General features: G+C 34.6%; 3 protein-coding genes across 4 annotated transcripts; 1 reads left to right on the top strand and 2 right to left on the bottom strand.

The window, feature by feature from the left end:
* Positions 1-438: 438 nt before the first annotated feature.
* On the bottom strand, positions 439-2,109 carry LOC114188895 (Protein kinase superfamily protein). The gene is made up of 2 exons (XM_028077559.2): positions 703-2,109; positions 439-614 (listed from the first exon to the last, which is right to left on the bottom strand). The coding sequence occupies exon 1, from the start codon at positions 1,832-1,834 to the stop codon at positions 737-739; it is 1,098 nt and encodes a 365-aa protein (XP_027933360.1). The 5' UTR covers positions 1,835-2,109; the 3' UTR covers positions 439-614; positions 703-736.
* A 4,762-nt stretch (positions 2,110-6,871) lies between these two features.
* Positions 6,872-9,219, top strand: TCP8 (TCP family transcription factor). The gene is made up of 2 exons (XM_028076650.2): positions 6,872-8,674; positions 8,840-9,219. The coding sequence occupies exon 1, from the start codon at positions 7,145-7,147 to the stop codon at positions 8,660-8,662; it is 1,518 nt and encodes a 505-aa protein (XP_027932451.1). The 5' UTR covers positions 6,872-7,144; the 3' UTR covers positions 8,663-8,674; positions 8,840-9,219.
* Positions 9,220-12,464: 3,245 nt separating this feature from the next.
* On the bottom strand, positions 12,465-17,990 carry LOC114186647 (etoposide-induced protein). 2 transcript variants are annotated; one of them, XR_003605123.2, is made up of 11 exons: positions 17,698-17,990; positions 16,494-16,644; positions 15,993-16,045; positions 14,905-15,039; positions 14,718-14,781; positions 14,521-14,606; positions 14,357-14,439; positions 13,849-13,925; positions 13,589-13,704; positions 12,822-12,960; positions 12,465-12,708 (listed from the first exon to the last, which is right to left on the bottom strand). XR_003605123.2 is itself a non-coding variant. In XM_028074614.2 (11 exons), the coding sequence occupies exons 1-10, from the start codon at positions 17,859-17,861 to the stop codon at positions 12,894-12,896; spliced, it is 996 nt and encodes a 331-aa protein (XP_027930415.1). In that variant the 5' UTR covers positions 17,862-17,989; the 3' UTR covers positions 12,465-12,708; positions 12,855-12,893. The 2 variants fall into 2 exon arrangements, 1 of the variants encoding a protein (XP_027930415.1); XM_028074614.2 differs by having other exon boundaries at positions 12,855-12,960; positions 17,698-17,989.
* Between the last annotated feature and the right edge of the window lie 1,497 nt (positions 17,991-19,487).

Below are 19,487 nucleotides of genomic sequence, written 5' to 3'. Positions count from 1 at the left end.
ATTCGGATGTTAAGATAACTTCCCTTTTTCTCTGAAACTTTGTCGTGCTGAGAAGAAGTATGTGATACAAACACATGGCGACGAAAGTAATTTTTTTTTCAAATCTGTTCAATTCAATAAACGATAACAAAGTATAGCTGAATCGATCTGTTAGCTGCAGTATAATTTGTTTTTGTATGCTCAATTAATTATTTTAGTTTCGATACAAGAAAGAAACAAGGTAAAGGACACAGACATGTCAAGTCCGGTACAGTACTACTACACCAAGAATCCAAATCGAAGAGAACCGTGCAGATAGCAATGAAATGTTGAACATAAAAATCTAACACATTTTAGGGAAGAAAATGATTTTATAAATAAAAACAACGCAACATTGTTCCAACCAGATACTTTTTATATTTTTCTTTATTTTCTCAAGTAAGTAAATAATAGAAATAATTAACACTAAAATATCAATTTTGACATGAATTAAAGGAAAAGGGGAAATTTCATGATGATATGATTCCTGTCATGAGATGCCTAGTGTCTACCCCGTACGTAACCATCACGTTTGGCTTGGTACGAATGTTTGTAGTGCATGCCCCATTGCCCAGCCCTGCAACCTCAAATCAAACCTGAAACATATAACAAAATTCCCAAATTTTTTTAATTGGGAAATTGAACTGCTTTTGACCGTTGACTCAAACGAGTTGGACAACTAACCCGTTCACAGCGAGTCAACTCATCTGAATTTGAGTCACTCCAACGTAGCATCCGCCAGAACCTCCCTTATGGTGATGGGTATCTTCCCACTTGCAACACCAACACCCTCTACCTCGCCCTCTTCTTCTGCTATACACCGAATTCGTGTCTGAGTTTGCCAACCAATACTCATCATCGGTTTCCTCTTCCTCAACCAAACCAACCCCTTCAAAACGCGACTCCAAACGGGGAACCTCACTCGTTTCGCCAACCAACTTTCCATTTCCATAACAATTTCACCAGCTGAAGGACGTTCATCTTCATTTTCTGACACGCAACGTGAAGCATAGCGTAACAGGCGAGTGATTGTTCCAACCATGTAACCTGGCACCGCCACTCTTGCGTCACATATTTCTTTTAAAAGCTGTTCATCCATTAACTGAATCGCCCATTCAACAACTGAAGCCGGTGTTTTGCAGGCATCAATGGCCTTTCTACCACTTATGATCTCCAACAACACAACCCCAAAACTGAAAATGTCGTTTTTGGTGCTGAGTTTATCTGGGGTGGTGTAACACGGGTCCAAGTACCCCATTGTCCCAGCGGGTCGACTCACCGGATCAACCCCTCTCACCGCGAGTCCAAAATCTGCCAACTTCGCATTCCAACGTGAATCAAACAATATGTTCGAGGGTTTAATGTCTCTGTGAATCACCACAGGCTTACCTTGGTGAAGAAACTGCACCGCTCGAGCGATTTGCATGGCGATTTCAACGCGTTTGGGCCACGTGGGTGGGTTTTCATCGGTATGAAGCAAGTCATGCAGAGAGGCATTGGGCATGAACTCCATCACAATGAGTCTGTGTCTGTGATCATCATCACCTTCACCACTCGTGGTTCCCAGAAGATTGACCACGTGAGGGTTTTCGGGTAGAGAAGACAGAACTCGGATTTCATTTTCGAGTTTTGAGTTGTCGTGAAGAGATTGAAGGCCTTGTGATGGCTTCTTTACAGCGACCAACCTGAAACTGTTATTTTCTTTGAATTGAACAATGCCTTTGTACACCATCCCATGGCTTCCTTTCCCTACGATCCTTCTGGGGTTGAAGTTTTCTGTTGCTTTCACAACCTCTTCATACTCAATCTCTTCCATCGTTTCGCTCTTCTTCTTGCAGAATGGTCTTCTCTTACATCCTCATTTAACAAAAGATGGAATATTTACTACAAAATGGAAAGAGGTACGAAAAGAAGAGAAAGAAACATGGAACGTGATGAGATTGTTATAAGAGTAGAAAAAGTAATGTTTTAAAAATGGATAATTTTTTATGTTTGTAGTAAGATGAGGCTTTGAGTTTCAATATCTTGATGCATCATTAGCTTTTTGTAGAACCCAGGGAATAAAGGTGCTTTGGAGAGGCAAGAGAGAATGAAAATTAAGAAAATAAATGATCTGAGAATTATTGAGAAAAGGAAAAGCTAAAGAAAAAGGTAAAGAGTTTGTGACAGGATTCTGACGAAGGGATACCCATTAGCTGCTTATTGGGTCCCCTTTCTCAATTCTTTGCCTTCTTTATTTCAACTTTTTTTAACTTTTTTCTCTCCCACTTTGCTCATTTCTCTTTTTGTCCACACAGTTCTGTTGATTACCATAGAAAAAAACTTATGCAACAAAAATAAAATAAAATACTTAACTTATTATATATCCCAAACACATTCTTTAACTTCACATCTCAAACACTTATATAGAGTTAAGGCAAGTAAGGCATCCAAGGAGAGATTTGGAATGTCAAAAGCAAAAGGGATTATGCAAAACTCGTTTATTTAAGAGATATTTATCATTTGTTGTGTGAAATTATCATGGAGTTAGCCGATAACAATGCTAAAACATTTTGATACCCAAATCATATGCCACCTTGAAATATGAAAGCAACTATTCATTGCTCTGATGCTTTTCTCAAATTTGAAAGATTAAAACATGAAATGAAATTTATACATTTCTTTTAATAAACTAGTGACTGATGGAAGGTGCTGAACAGAGGATTTTAGTTATCTGATCTGGTGTATATATATATATATATATATATATATATATATATATATATATATATATATATATATATATATATATATATATATATATATAAGAAGAGGTTTGAGACTACTTTTTGCATTTCTGTTATCTACAAAAGTGATTTTTCAAGGGTATGGAACTTTTGACAATGTGTCAGATACAGTGACTTATTGGGCCTGGTCCAATTTTCTTTCTACCATTTCAAGCCCCGTTAGTTTCTTGAGATAAAGCGGGCAAAGCCCATAAAATAAAGTGATTCACCACAACTCATAATTATGAAGTGTTGATATGTAATTATTGAAAGAATCACAATTGTATGTATCTTTCCAATTCTAGATTGGTAAAAAAAAATTAAAGTGCTTCTTAGGGACCATATATCTTTTAAGAGGGTTATCCTATCTGTTATCTTCACGTTGTTCAACTTTTAAGGATGTTTTTGTCTTTCACTCCCAACATGTCACACGTTTGGTAACAACCATCATCCTCTTACTCAGAAACAAACAAACACGTGTAAATCATGACCTTCTTCAATCTTACACGCTGTTGCTTCTCAGTATGTATGTAATTGGGCCAGCAGACTTTGGCCCAAATTGATTTGGGCCACGTAGACAAAACAGTAAGACAAATTAAAAAAAAAAATGTCTTTTTCCGACAACCACCAACCAATTAATTAGTTTTGGTAGAATTCATAATTATGCATAACTTTTAGCCTTTTTCGAATTTGCCAATGTAGAAGAAGCATGTGTGTTGGTGAAAACAAAATAAATGAATCTGAATCCTAGACTAAACTTTCAATACCTACCATATATAATACCAACTCAATTATTGTGATAATTAAATATAATTGTGCAGTGAGGAATGAATTTAATTTTAGGTTCCACGGGATATAAATCAAATCAATCTACATGGTCATTGAATTGAATCAAATTTTTAAAAACTAATATAATTAATTAAGACAAAATCATGATTGAAACAGATTTTTCTAAAAAAGGTGATACACTAAATTTATCAATAAAGATTAGTAAAAAAGAAAGAAACTGAGTCCATAATTCAAAATATTTGCATCCAACTGTTCAGCATATTACTTAACCATTAAATAAACAAAAATAGTAAACATGGTTTGCTATTTAAAATGAGAAATAGTTAACTTTGTTTATTTATTGAATATTTTGATTATTTATCTTTGTTCCATGAAACTGGGAACAAGAGAGGTGAAGTGGGTGGCCTATTTGCAAATATGATAATTCACTTCCTTCAATTCTATAATTCGTCCGTGACTCTCACGCTCTATACACTCGCGTCCTCTGCATTCCGCTGCCATTCTCAATCACATCAAAATATGAATATGAATGTGTATTTCATTTTCTTGAAATACATGTATTTTTATATTTCTACTGATTAATACTCTGATAAAAGATAGAATAAAATGACACCATCACTGGTTTATTAAAAGGAAAACGAAAAAGAAAAAAAAAAATTTCTCTTTAGAAACATAAATGACAGGTACATCAATTAACCTTGAACTTAAAAATTGAAAGAAAAAGACAAAGTAGAATGCAGCAAATCTGAGATGGGCCTCACCAAAATCCCCTTTGAATATGGATGGATAAATTTGTAAGACACAAAACTATGAAAAATAAATAGATTAAGCAACCACAGAAGAACAAGATCATAGTAATAAATAAATAAATAAAAAATAAAGAACATAGAAAAAGTGTGCAAAGGTGTGCAAAGGTGACGTTGCACAGAGAGCATAGCATGTAGAGGGAGGAGACTCAAACTCTGAGAACTGAAAAGTTTCTGAATTTTTGCAGCTTTCATTTTTTTATTTGACCCTTTGCTTCCTTGGATCCATGCACATTTTCTTCACAACCTGTTGCTATGTTTTAGATAATTAATGGGTTAACACACAAAAAAAATAAAAAGTAAAAAAATCCAAGTGATGGCATGCTTATTATTAATAATAACACGAATTAAAAACTAGAAAAAGGAGAAAGATGAAAATATGTATTAATTGGTTGAGGAAGTGTGAAGAAATGTTGAAAGTGCACGAATAAAAGTGAATCTTTTTTATTTATATTTTTTTGAATAAATGTGTTTGCATGGCTATATTTGGCAAAGCTTGATTAGGAGGAAGATGAGATTTTAAAAAAGGAAAGCAAGCAGGAACAGAAAGAAATAAAGATTGGCACTGAAATACCACTGATAGGACCTAGTAAACTTATTTTTAGCAGAGGGCACAGATTTAGATAACACCTACACCACTCTTTTTTTTATTTTTTTTTCTATCATCTTCATTTTCAATTTCAAACACATCTTCTCTGACAATTTCTGTCACACCATCATTTTCAAACCACACCACTGCTATTTCATATTTCACCACTCTTTTTTTTCCATCCCTTGGAATTTCCAGCAAAATTGAACAATAATAACACACACCAAATGGAGAAGTCTCTGTCAAGAACCCTTTTTTTTTATAGGAAAGAACCAAACAGAGGTGGTGTGATGTATGAATAGTAATTTTCACTGTGACTGTCCTCACGTAGCAGGCACTACAGTGAAATCAATACTCATTTACCAACATGCCCTTCAAAAACTACTCATTTTTTTTTCTTCTTTATTTATGAATTAATTGTGATCTGAGTGATGATAATGGCAACTGATTTGTTGAATTTAATACTGTGAGGAGAGGTTAGAGATAAAGACGAAGGTTTGGTTACTACATTTAATTATGTGTGATCATTATCTGTACAAACTCAAATACTATAATAAGCCAAGGGGGGTCCAGATTGGATTTAATTATCTTTTTGTTTTTTTTAAGCTCTGCTGATTGGTGTTTTCAATATTTTTATTCAAGATTTCTAAATTTTGATACCAGAATAATATAGTGGCTGGAAATATAAAAAAAGTAAAAGCGATAGAGACACGCATCAAGTACTGTTTCCAAGTTTGGTCACCAAAGTTGTGACAGGACAAATTTGTACACTTCATAAAAATACAACTCAAAGGGTCGCAGAATACACAAACTTTTCATCTAAATTTTTAAATCAGGATGGTACAACTTATATTTCTCCAGCTGGAAAACATTATACAAAGTCTTAAACGCGACCAATGAAAAACGATCAATGAAACTGAATGTTTACTAATTAGTCAAAAAGTGTTAGTGGTTGGTTGTTTTTTTTTTTTTTTCACTGTTTTACTTTTTCTCTCCTTGATGGAATATTTAGACAGAAGGGTTGACATGTATGTAAATATTGGAATTACTAATACGTAGTAACATTTGAAATGGTTGCTTAATGGTCCTCCTGGCATGTGAGTTTGAAGGGTTTGGATTAAGGTGAAAATGTGGTAAGTTTGATTTACCGTATTTATGAAAGGATGAAACTAATTGCACCCTATATTTATGGTAATGTTTCATTATCAGTTTTCTTCATTGGTTTAAACTGGTGCACAGAGTTTTGACATTGTAGTATTGTAATTTGATTTAGTGAAGAATTAAAATAAAAAGAATGGTGTAAAAGATAATGTTGCGAACATAAGAGTTGTGGATCCTGATTTGAATTATCCCTCCGTTTTAAGGTGAAATGGTTTTGTTTCCTCTGAGATTGTTGAGTGTATATATATAGTAGGGTAAGGCATTTTAGTGATAAAGGTTGCGGTTTTGGTTAGTGAATGTGAGATGTGTGTAATAAGATGAAATTTGATTTAAAGAATATAAAAGGGATTGGATGTGTATGATTCCACAGTACATACACGTTAGCCTAATTTAGAAAGAAATTAGATGTTAAGTGAAGAATATGAATGGTTTGAGGAGAGGGGGCAATTGTGTCTTTGTGAATGATCCACTAATGAAAAAAGTGAGAGAAAGAGAATTAAAATATAGAAAAAGTGTGGTTTGGGTAGGGATGAGCTGTCTGGTGCATTAGATGCTTTTATCTCATGTGTATTCATTCTATGTATCGTATTGTAGTATTGTAAGCATTAACAGTACCCGTATAGGTATGTATAGCAGCATTAACCATGTCTCACCCACCCACTTCATCATCAGATATTTGTTTACTTGAAAAGGAGATTGAAATGAAATGAAGAGGAAAGAAAGAGTTTTGAAACGAAGGGTTTAACTTTACGAGACCCCACGAGTGGCTTTGGGTCTGAGCAGAGAGAGAGAGAGAGAGGGTCCAAATTTAAAAACTCTTTCTTTCTCTTCTTCTCTCTGTGTCTTTGTGTGTATGGGGACGATGGAGAAAGAGTTGGAACAATGGGGCTCATCATTCATCATCCCAAACCATTCCATTCCATTGCCTTCAAACAAAAATTAAAAACAAAAAAATAAAAAAAAAAACACACACACACACAAGTAAACCTGCTCAGACCCTTCCCCACCAAAACCAAATGGAACTATCAGATTTGCAAAACAACAACCAAAGCAACACCAACACAAAAACAAACACACAAAGTGCTGTTGCTTCTGCTGCTGCTGCTGTTGTTGGAAAACACCATAATCACCAACAATCCTCTTCTTCACATCTCCCATCCCACTTCATCTCTTCCACAAACTCTTCCTCTTCTTCTTCTTCTTCTTCTTCTTCCAATTCTTCCTCCTCCGCCTCAGCTTCTTCCCACATCATCGATGCCTCCCTGGCCATCGCCACCAGATCTGATGATTCCGCCAACAAGACCCAACAACTCCCCGCCACCGTCGCCGCGCCCTCCCCCGCCGCCAACCCCCCCAAGCGATCCACCAAGGACAGGCATACCAAGGTTGACGGCCGCGGCCGCAGAATCCGAATGCCCGCCACCTGTGCTGCTAGGGTTTTCCAGTTGACCAGGGAATTGGGTCACAAGTCCGACGGAGAGACCATCGAGTGGCTCCTCCAGCAGGCCGAGCCCGCCATCATCGCCGCCACCGGGACCGGCACCATCCCCGCTAATTTCTCCACCCTCAACGTCTCCTTCCGCAGCAGCGGCTCCACGCTCTCGGCACCGCCCTCCAAGTCCGCCCCGCACACCTTTCACGGCGCGCTCGCACTCGCTCACCACCCTTACGAGGAAGCCTTTCAGCACACCGCTTTACTTGGCTTCCACCCTCACGCTCACGCTCACCAGCAGCACCAACAGCAGCACCAGCAGCACCAGCAGCAACAACTTCTTTCCGCCGATCAAATCGCGGAAGCGCTTCCCAGCGGCGGCGGGGACTCCGGCGACAGCTATCTCAGGAAACGCTACCGAGAAGATCTGTTCAAAGACGATAACATTAACACCCAATCACAGAACGAGAGCGGTGACGGTTCTTCGCCTAAAACCCCGAACCTACAGCTACCGAAGCAGCAGCAGCAGCCCCAGCAGCAAAACGAAGCTGGTTCTGGGCTTCTCAGGCCCACGAATTTGCTACCCGCCACAGCGATGTGGGCCGTGGCGCCCGCTCCCGCGAGTGGCCCTCCGGGCAGCACGATTTGGATGCTTCCGGTAACCGCGGCTTCTTCCGGTTCTGCTGCAGCTGCCGCTTCAGCTTCTGCTTCTTCTGGTGGTGGCGGTGGCGGTGGCGGATCCTCTGCGGGTTCGGAGAGTCAGATGTGGCCTTTTCCTCAGAGTGGTTTCATGCCAAGATTCAATCTTCCGAGTGCGCTTGAATTCCAAGGCGCACGTGCGGGTTCTCTGCAATTGGGGTCAATGTTAATGCCGCAGCAACCCTCTCAACATCTGGGTCTCGCCATGTCCGACTCCAACTTCGGCATGTTAGCTGCCCTTAATGCTTACTCTAGACCTGGTTTCAATATTAATTCAGACAATCATCATCCTCATCACCATCACCACCATCACCATCACCATCCCTTGGAGCATCAGCATCAACATCAACATCAACCTCAACCCAGTGAGAGTGGAGAAGATGCTCCTAATAGCTCCCAATGAACTCTCAAATTGGTTAGTTGGTTTCGTTTTCATCTGTAGATTCTGTGCTGTAAATATGTCAAAAGTTCAATCTATATATATATCCCTCCATTTAACTTGTATTTTGAAGTTGTAATTTGTGGAGGAGGAGCTGCAGTTTGATTATTGGATTTCTTTTTCCCTTTTTTTTTCTTGCAGATTGGAAGTTGAGTTGAATGAATTTGTGATAAGTGAGTGCTTTTGAAAAATCCATGGATGGATGCATGCTTGCTCATGCTCATCACAGTTGAGTAGATAATTAGATGTCGTTCTTATTATGCTTTTTTTTATTATTATTATTTACATTTTTTGCCCTTCTTTTCCTTGGGGAAGTGCATTTTCTTTAGCTTGATTTGGAGATCTTGGTGTTTGGTTTTGGTCCAAAGGGACTTAGGAGACAGAGAGAGTTTGTATAGAAGGAAATTTGTCTTGCTATTTTTATTTACTTTATTTGCTTCTTCTCTTTTCTTTCTATGTATGACATCATGAAGAAAAAAATTAAAACAAAGGAATTTAAATGGAAAGATTTGATTGCCTTCCTTCCATGCTCCTCATATATGTTTTTTGTTTCTTTCCTTGTATAATTCAAATATTAGCATATACTGTATCAAACATGCTGCCAATTTATTTTCCTTCTAGTGTTATATTATTAAATGATATTTCCCTTTTAACTTTGTTTGTTTGTGTGAAGTTATTAAATGAATTAATATGAAGATTCCTCTTACAGCAGGGAAGTGTGTGTGGCCTTGTGAAAGAAATCATTTTTAGTAAAATTGTAAACAGAAAAGGATAAAATAATTAGAATGGCAGGAGACAACTAAGCAAAATAGGATTGTGAGGAAAGAAAGGAGTGTGAGGCCAAAGGATATAAATAGTAATTCTTGGTAGCTTCACTATACAGATCTCAGTTACTCTCACTCATGTGTGCCTTTGAAGATAAACCTCAGGAGATGTCAGAGGATGGAAGACATTAATTTCCACCACTCTTCTTTTCTCACTTCCAAGAACTTCAAAATTAAAACCATTTGTTTTTCTTTTTGAATCCTCACTGCATATTTATGAAGAAATTATAATATGTGATGTCAGAAATTGAAAAAAAGGGAAAAAACCTTGAATTATTAGTTCAGTCTTATACCTATGATATTGGTTGATTGTGTATAGGTTTAGGAAATGATAGGTTGGTTTGACATTGATGATGGTGTGATATTTAAAGAATTGGTGATGTAAAGATGATGAAAAAAAAAGGGTAGGTATGTATGTAGAGTAGATTGGTGAAGATAAGTGGATGGTTTGTGAAAGGAGTGGGAAAATGGGAAAGTTGAAGATTGAATAATAGAGATGGGAAAAAGACAAAAGGAAGAGAAAGAGAAATGCATAGATAATGAAGAAGCAGGACGGCAAGGAAAATGACTCTGGTGTTGACTTTAACAGTCAATTTCAGATTACTTACTTACTACCCTCTGTTCATTGCTCAATCATTCTCTCTTTCTAATTTTTCCGTTTTCATCACCTCACACTTTTACCCTTATTTCCTCTCTGCATGTACAACAACAACAACACTCATGCTTTGGATTCCCAATTTTCATTCTTTTTTCAATTTCCAAACAGAGAACGTTAAGGCGTGAACACTTGATAATCTTGTATAATTTTAACTAAAATATCAAAAGCATGATGTTTCAGTCATTTCATAACATGTGGATATGGCATATTATGATTGTGATTCACGGGGAAACAAACACCATAGGATACCCCTAACTTTCTACTTTGTTACCAGACAAAACTAAACTTTCACTCACTTTACAGTAAAATTTACCTTTTCTTATGAAAATAAAATTAAAAAAGTCTCTGGGTTATCTTTCACACCTTGGCAAACCGCAAATCCCGGTTTGAAAATCTATGAAATTTGGTATTATAATATATGATGGTAGTGGAGTAGTACTAAAATACAAGTGTTTTAGTAGGAGCAATGTTGATAATGAAAAGCACTAGTTTTGACCTAAGGTTTAAAAAACAATTATTTAGTGTTTAATTATTATATGGATATTGGAAGACGTGTTTTGGGGTTTTCACTTTATGTGTTTAAGGAAAGGACATGGAGGAATGATGATGATGATGAGAGAGAGAGAGAGAGAGAGAGAAATGAACGGCCAGGATGGATTGCAGTGATCCATCGATCAAGATGTATTAAGTATTGGGTGGGGACCACCTCACCGAATATGTGAATAGCGAATCATAATAATACTGCAATGAAAATAAAGTGCCACGCGCTTCACGTGCTCCAATCATATGCCTCCCAAGTGCGGGTTTGGTTTGGAGCAAAGCAAGTGTGATTCTGTAACAGTGCCGCGCGTGGTTCTCAAACTTATGGGACAATGATTCTCTTCTTCCCACTCTTCCACTGCTTTTATGTTTTTCTGCTAAACTCTTTCAGACCGCATAACATAACATGTGAAATAAAAACAACACAAATAATATAAAAAATATTTGTAATTGTGCCAGTAACAATTTTTTATTTCATGAAATTTATCAAAATACGAATTCTTACGAACTTCCCTTTACTTAATAATTTAATAAATGCGGAAAGCTATGTTAGAGAGAAAAGGTACTACAGAGTGCGTCCTTAACATTTATTTCTTTCTGAATAATATCTTAAATATTATTTTATATTCATGTTCTGTGTAATGTTTTAAAACTTTGATATACTTTATTCAATTGGAATCCAAACTTCACTGTACATACGAGAGGTTTAAGTCAATGTTGACATGATGTACCGATTTTAACCTTTTATATGGTTAAACGTAAATTTAAAGAAGTGGGCAACTATAATTAAATATATCTTGTAACGTACATCTCAACACATATAATATAATAACTACTAATTAGGTATTAATTTGTATTTTAATTACTCAAAATTATATTTTATATTGCATTAGTTGAGACTGAGATGACTGGAAGTAGAGGCTAAGTTTGTTGTTAAAAAAAAAAGCATTAGATATAATATATTAGATATTAACTAAACTAAAATATCTTCTAGCATTCTTGGGTTTAATAGAATATACGAGTCATTAACACCTCTAAAAACAAAGACAAAAAAAAAATGATATCGTGAAAAGGTTAAAAAGGAAAAAAATATTATATAAAACTAAAATAGGAAAAATTGACTTTGAACAATTTTTGTCATGGGTATTCAGTAACAAATTTCATTACAAGGTGGAGTGAGCTTACCAAAAGGTGGAGTGGGAATAACAAATCCATAAACATATAAACACAAGTAATATCTATCACTGACTCAAATGGTTTTAATCCAATTCTTCATATTCATATTTTTCTTTTTCTATCTAAAGGACTCTGTTTCTTTTGAAGATTTTTAAAACAAAAATTGAATACTTAACTATTTCAACTACACTACTTTTCAAAATTTGTAGACGTGATTTATATGGAAAATATAACACTTTTTGTATTAATTAAATCAATCAATTTTTTGTTCGTGAATAATTCTGAATAAATATGATTTACCTTGATCTAACATAAATATAATGTTGTCCTTTTAGTTTACATGGCATTTAATAGATGTACAAGTTGATATCTGCAAATAAAATTTATTAATTGGATATTTAAATGGATACCTCGGTGTACTACTGTATATGTGTCCACAAACTCATAATTTATCCATAGCTGTGGCACAAGAAATTGTTTAAGTTTAAAAACCTGAAGTTTTTTATGTACACTCACACGAAACCACCGAGGATGTTGTTTTAGAGAAATCAAACATGTAATACGAGAATAACAAAACAAATCTCAAACCCTGACATTAGTATTCCATCACACTGCTTCAAAGATATATGCACACTTGAAATTTGAATGTTGTAAATACAGCATGGTTTGTATGAAATGTTAGGAAGGAGTAGATTCCTATACAGTAATTTTGTCTGTAATGTGGTCCAGTTTGGTGATTTTGGATCTCTCTGCGTCTGAATTCTGAAATCACGTGTGCAACCCATCACATCAGTTGTTACATAAAATTGGTCCTACACCATTAAACAGGAGACAGATATAGCAAAGGAAACAAATTGATGAAGTATTAGAAAAAGTTGTTCATGTGCTGAATAACTATTTGCACAGTAAAGTATAACATAAATACAGGCTTTGAGGACAAATCTTTTTGTGTTCTCACTTGTCATCAGCAATGCCAGAATAACTGACCACGACAACCTTATTGTTCTTTTCTGTCTTGCACCTGGTCCCCTTTTTCCAGAGGTAAAAGAGATAACATCCACAACCTACACAAATACCAATCACTTTGGCTAAAATCACAATACATCACTCATTAATTCGTTACCAAATTGCGATTCATTCATTGCATATTCTACCTCATACTAAGAGTAAAAACACACTCTTGGATAAAAGATAAACTTGATCATAAGCTACAATAACACACAATCATTTAAACTATAACAATATAACATTAGACAATTCCTTTTCCACGGGAAGAGTTTAATATCTTATAGTAGCAACATAATAACCATAATTTTAAGAGTTCTAAACAATTTGACTAGCAGCATTTTCCATCTATAGCACATTGTGAAGATTTCAATCAAACAGACAAAAGTAACATTAACTTTTAACATATATTTTCAACTTGAAAAATCCATGTATTTAGAGGCAGCAACAAAGAAGAGGTGAAGAAAATGTATGGTTACTAACAAGGATTTGGTAGCCTCGATTTCGTCAAATTCAACAGAAAAATACAATTTTCATCATCATTGAAACAACTGACTCACCGGAGTATGTAGTGTCTTCAATTATCATATAAAATCATTAGGCATTACTCTTTTGGGTCTACTTGCCTAGTAGCTAAGTTTATTAATGCAATGTCTACAGCAAAAGAATAAGTAATGAAGAGCTTACGACACTTTGTCTGCAACATAAAATATTGGAAGTCTTTCCACTCCAGCAGCTCTCCACTTATGTTTTTCGAAGGATATTTCTTGCTCTGACTCTGACCCAGTTGCTGTTAGAACAAACTGAAATATACAAGGGATGTTTATAGTTCAGTATATAGTTTATTCATGATATTTTAGTTTTGAATATCAAAAGGAAATGAAAAATATATAAAAAATGGAGGAGACAAAAAGAACTAGAAGGGAAATAAAACACAGTCACCATACCAGTGGGAAAAGTATAGCCATAATCCCATAACTAACAAGGGGAGAGAAAAAGAATATGGCCAAAACACATGGGCTCCCTGTGAGGACATAAGTTACATATTAATCTCAAATATCATGCGAAACATAGGTAAATTATTGGACAAAAAAAGTATTCCAATGTAGTTTATCATTCTTCAAGATGATAGAATTAAGAATGAATTTTAAACATCAGCAGCTAAGGAGACAATTTCAATATGAATTATATGGATTCTGCTAACTAACTTCCCACCCCACAATGTTGAAATTCTCCAAACCTCATCCATATTCCCTTAGTCATCATCCTTCCACCTACAACCTATAACTTTGTCACTTACACGTGTTACAGAGACTGATTATGATTTACCTTTTATCACATAAAATCAATAAAACCAATCAAAGGAAACCCTCATGGTCTAACATGTGAAATTCCCTTGCCAAGATGATTTGTTAATTCCCCCAATTAGGGCTAGTTGATTTCAAGCATACTCACCGAATCCCGCAAAAAATGGCCAGTAAGACTCAAAGTAGTCCAACCTTCTGTCAAGAGCCACTTCATTGAAGTTCCATTTGTACCTAATGAAAAAAACATATTTAATGAGCATGCATTCAACTATTAAAGACATCAAATAACAGATGAAATTACAGACCACGTACTCGAAGCAGTAATATGCATACATCCAGGAAAGGAGTAAAAAATTAATCAGCTTGCCTATATATGGTATGAGTCCTGTTGCATATACCTGCATATAACATCAGAAATAGCATATCTAAGGATTATTTTAACTGCATATCAAAGCATTTATATGTTTATCCTACACTCATGGAAACTGAAATTGTAACAATTTTAGTACCTCAAGGAAAAAAACACTCAAAAGGAGTATCGAGTACACCTGCTGTCCTATTCCGATCATGACCCTGAATTAAGTAAACACGGTAGCTGAACCTTTTCCACTATTTACCCCGAAAAGAACTGATACCACCAAATAGAAAATAAGAAAAAATATTGCTCTATGAAGTAACTATTAATTAGAACTCTACCCTCCCAAGCCAGACGGTCCTTTTACATGATGAGCATTTTGTACACTTGGTGAGTTGTTTTGGCTTGAGCCTTTCTCTACAGTCAGCTTAGATCTTCCCATTGCAGCATACCCATACTTGGCAATGTCATTGTACCTAAAAACAATCTATTAGTAATTCTGATAGGAATAAATCTTACCTTTCATAGGGAGACTGATATATTCTGCAAGAAACAGGAAAAGAAAATATAAAAAAAGAACAAGAGCTCCCAACTGTGGAGAAACCTCTTAGCCTTCTCCTTTCGTCTTACTAACCAACTAACCCCACTCTCGCACACTTTCAGAAGTCATGTTAATTTGGTTTCAGTTCACAGAATAAACCTATACGGGCTTCAGTTTTGGAACCTCAATTCCATCAGTGACCACCCTTAAAAGCTGTATTGACCTCAGGGCAGAAGCTTGGAATTGGCCTCTGATGCTTCTCTCCTCTTCCTAAGTAACCTCTTCGACTGAAGGGGAAAAAGTAATCAAACACATCAAATATGCCATAATCAAACACATCAACTACATAAGGACTGAAAATTTTTCCTGCCCTAGACATCCAGTCTAATGGATTTCTACTCTAGGAAGCTCACTATTTGATGCAGTTCACTTGGATTCAATTCAATACACGTGGAATTGACCGTAAAATCTTTGCTGTTTGGATCTAGGAGTCTCCATTATGTTTGCCATTCATTCCCAAAATTTAGAAGGTGAAATCAATGAATGCTGCGGATGTTGTAATCCCTCTTACAGGTCAACGTGCATTGCCACAAGGAACTTGGTGATGTTCCTGACGAATTGACACGGCTTATATATATTTATACACACAATACACATATATTTTAGAAAATATGATCAAATAATATTTCTACGTTCCGATGTTCTTTTCATCTTTGCAGAATATCTAGTCCGCTTAAGAGCACTTTGTTTACTTTACGTGGTTGACGAAACTTCAGACATGTACAAATATGAAAAAACTTGACAACGAGCATAAACAACAAAGGTCAGCCCAAGATATACAACATGAACATAAAGATGCAAGACAGATTATTAAAACGAAAATATTACCAAATTGTGCTGAGAACTATGCTGAACACGTACAATGGGTAAAACCATAGCACCTGCAGGGAACAAAGAGAAGGACAATCACAACAGATTAAATGGAAAAACAAATTCAAAGTTGCAGCGTTTTTCTTGTGCAAACTAGATACATCAAAATATTAAAAATGCATTGCATCAAAAGAAAATGAAAAAAAGAAAAATCCTCTCAGGAATTATGCAACTTGCATTGCAAAAATTGACTTTTGAAATTTCATATGTCCACTAGACTTTCCATGCTTTTCTCATCAATAGATTCTTCCAAATTGGTTCAGCAATTATGCAAACATTCAAGGCAAGACTTGTCAAAGTTGCATTAGTTCAGGATAATCAATAGATTCTTCAAAAATAATATGAATAATGAAGATCCATGTGTGTTCTAATGGAAAACAAAATCAACTTGGAGAGAAACACAACAAAGTACTTTGTATGGTCAATGTGCACTTTAAAAGTAGTACATTTTATACTTACGTAACAGAGCTGAATGAGTGCAAGACGTAAGAAAGAATAAAATTTCAAAGTGCCACCTAAGTCACACAGTTCATGAGAAACAAACTGTGAGCATTGACCAGGTAATATCCACCACAATGCAGGGATCACAACTGACTTTAGGACGAATATACTGCACAAAAATTTAAAAAGATTTTCAAATTCTTATACAAGCTAAAAGTCAGATTCTTGATTTGTGAAGGAAAATTCATAGATGACAAAAAATATTCAGGTATCAACACCAAATTGTCAATCAGATTTCTTCCACTCGTTACGTCAAAAGTATACATAATCCAATTCTTGGCAGCAAATTATTATTCACCGTGTTAAAATAAATTGAAGCTAGTTCAATTATTCATGAGCAAAGCACTTATAAGGGACAAACAGATCTCATTTTGCAGACCTTGGCCCCTTCAAAACCCACTCATTCAAGCACAGCCAGCTAACTTACCTAAAACTCAAATTGAGACGTATATTCCAGTAAATTGGAGTAAAAGACTGATTTTGTAGAAAGGCTGATGTGAAAAGGATTATCTATCAAATATTTCAGTTCTGAAAATTCAGTGTGCCCAATTAATGCCTATTAGTATAAACATCATATCATAAGGAGCATATGAATAGACAGATTGGAATGATAAACTCTAACTATATGATTCTCAAACCCTGAGCACCGTGAACTCCATTATACGCGGTTGAGAATGAATGAAAAACAGAAATTTTTAATTTTTCACACGGAATAATATACTTTTGTGAAAACTACTGAAGACTGAATCAAGAGGAGCAAAATGGTACTGACACCACTATCAAGACGATAAATGTTTGACAACAATTTCCATAACAGGTCTGGAAAGGAGACTAAAACGTTAAAACTGTAGTAAATTGTTAAGTCTATCCCTCAAAGCTTTCTTATTTCTCCCTTCCTTATGAAGAACCAGGTAACAATAACCCTCCTCCGTTATCTCCCCGTGCCCCAACAACCCAATATAGCAAATTGATCACACTCCCAACACAACAAAAGACAAGTAACAAAGGTTGTCTAACATCCATTGGATTACAAAATTTGATTTTTTTTTTCCCAGTGCAGAGTTGTGGTAATTTAGAGGATTGGGTATGATTTTTTGTTAAAATGGGTAAAATGGTGTGTAGGGAAAAGAAAATTGCATGTGATTAATGGGAAAGAAAATACCTTCCTAAGAAAATGAAACCATTTAAGAGGAAACATTGGCCAGTTCGCATCAAAAGGTTGTTGGACCTCATACACAGAAGAACAACGCGGTGAAGGCAACAAGCTTCTCCTATGCCTTCTAACCACAGAGAAGCAGCCATCTTCACTTTGCCGCTCACTTCCATTCTCTGTTTCAGCGAACAAACCAAACAAAGCAATCGCAACACTCTTCAGAGCCCTTTTACTTCATCACGCACGCAACTTTCCAACTCTCTTCCTTTGAATTTTGTTGTACCGTAGAATGGAACAATTTTTTTTTTCTACTTTTGTTGTATTAGATTTTACAGTAACTTTATTTTTTAGTAACTACCTACCGACTTATAATCTTAAATCACATTTTTTAAAATATTATAGTCGGAATAATATATTCAGGCATATTTTAAAATATATTTTATTCATTTTTTACATTTCTAAAATAATTGAAAAAAAATTGTAATGGCGTTACGAATATTTTCATACGAGGATACTTTTTCACGGAATAACGACAATTCAAATAACGAAATATAATTTCCATAAAAGTAACAGATATTCAGAAATATTTTTTTATAACAGCATAACATATGATTTTGAATTTATAACTAGTATTTTTATCTTATGAAAACGGAAAATTTTTGCAACAACAATATTTTCTTATATATTTATAATGAACATTTTAAGTTGGAATGTAATATTTATAATATTTGTATTACATATCAATTTTAAAAATACTTTAAGATGAAACAAATCTAATATAGTTTATAATGTAAAATTAAAACCTATTAATTCACGATAAGCTAAAATAATAGTAATATTAAAATTTTCATTTTGACTCCTAAAATGATAAAAATATAATTTAGAAGACAAGGTTCAATAACATAAGCTATGGTTTGTAAGCGGTTTAAAATTATAATAAAATTTAGATTTTGATAAATAAATGTTAACATAGTTTTAAACAATTTATATGTAATTGTCATCTCACTTTATCCTTTTAAATGCATCTCCTCACAAATCTTAAAATTCAATTTTAAATAGCAAAGAATGTAAAGATTTTGATTACTTTAATGTATAATAACATAAGTCATAATACAATTTTTTTTTTTTTAACTTGTAACTATGTGATTAGAGTGCACAAACTGCCTATCAAATCATTAATTTTAATTAAATTATTTTTTTTTTGTTCTTGAATTTATCCATAATAATTAATAAAGACAATTTCACATAAACAGTTTTTTTTTTTTAAATTACTCTGTTTTCTTTTTCTTACTTATATTTTACCTCCAATCTACCAATTTATTTCGGTTAAATTGTAATTTTAAAAAAACAATTTAAACTTAATAAAAATTGAAAAACTAATTTGGAAATATATAGAGTTAATATAAAGTAATAAAACATCAGGAAAGATAATCTTGCCCCTTTAATAAGTTGAGGGTAATTTAATATATAACTTCCAAAATTTGTAAAATTTCAAAACCTTAGTAGTTTTAATATATATATATATATATATATATATATATATATATATATATATATATATATATATATATATATATAACTTACAAATATAAAAAAAAAATTAAAAGAGGTATTACGTATCCCATGCGAGTTTTTTGGTTTTGTTCTCAAAGTCAACAGCTTAACAATAATGGATTGGATTTTAAAATGTTAGATCTTTCTCATTTAAATTCATCCTACTTATCAAGAAGAAGACGAAGAGGTCTTTATGGAGTAAAACGATGAAGAGTCTTTATGGAGTAAAACGACGGAAGAGAGCC

The sequence above is a fragment of the Vigna unguiculata genome, chromosome 6 (assembly GCF_037176805.1).
Source record: "Vigna unguiculata cultivar grain cowpea cultivar isolate G323 ecotype 2 chromosome 6, ASM3717680v1, whole genome shotgun sequence".
NCBI lineage: Eukaryota > Viridiplantae > Streptophyta > Magnoliopsida > Fabales > Fabaceae > Vigna > Vigna unguiculata.
Note: the sequence above shows the minus strand (reverse complement) of the source record. Positions and strands in the feature narration are given on the sequence as shown.

What these genes read in the sequence shown, in the direction of transcription:
- LOC114188895 (XM_028077559.2), bottom strand. Translation starts at nt 1,834, where the DNA reads ATGGAAGAGATTGAGTATGAAGAGGTTGTGAAAGCAACAGAAAACTTC.
- TCP8 (XM_028076650.2), top strand. Translation starts at nt 7,145, where the DNA reads ATGGAACTATCAGATTTGCAAAACAACAACCAAAGCAACACCAACACA.
- LOC114186647 (XM_028074614.2), bottom strand. Translation starts at nt 17,861, where the DNA reads ATGGAAGTGAGCGGCAAAGTGAAGATGGCTGCTTCTCTGTGGTTAGAA. An exon ending in GGTTTCATTTTCTTAGGAAG is followed by an intron (nt 16,645 to 17,697) that starts GTATTTTCTTTC and finishes ATTTTTGTGCAG; the next exon opens with TATATTCGTCCTAAAGTCAG. An exon ending in TATGTTGCAGACAAAGTGTC is followed by an intron (nt 12,961 to 13,588) that starts GTAAGCTCTTCA and finishes GTATTTGTGTAG; the next exon opens with GTTGTGGATGTTATCTCTTT.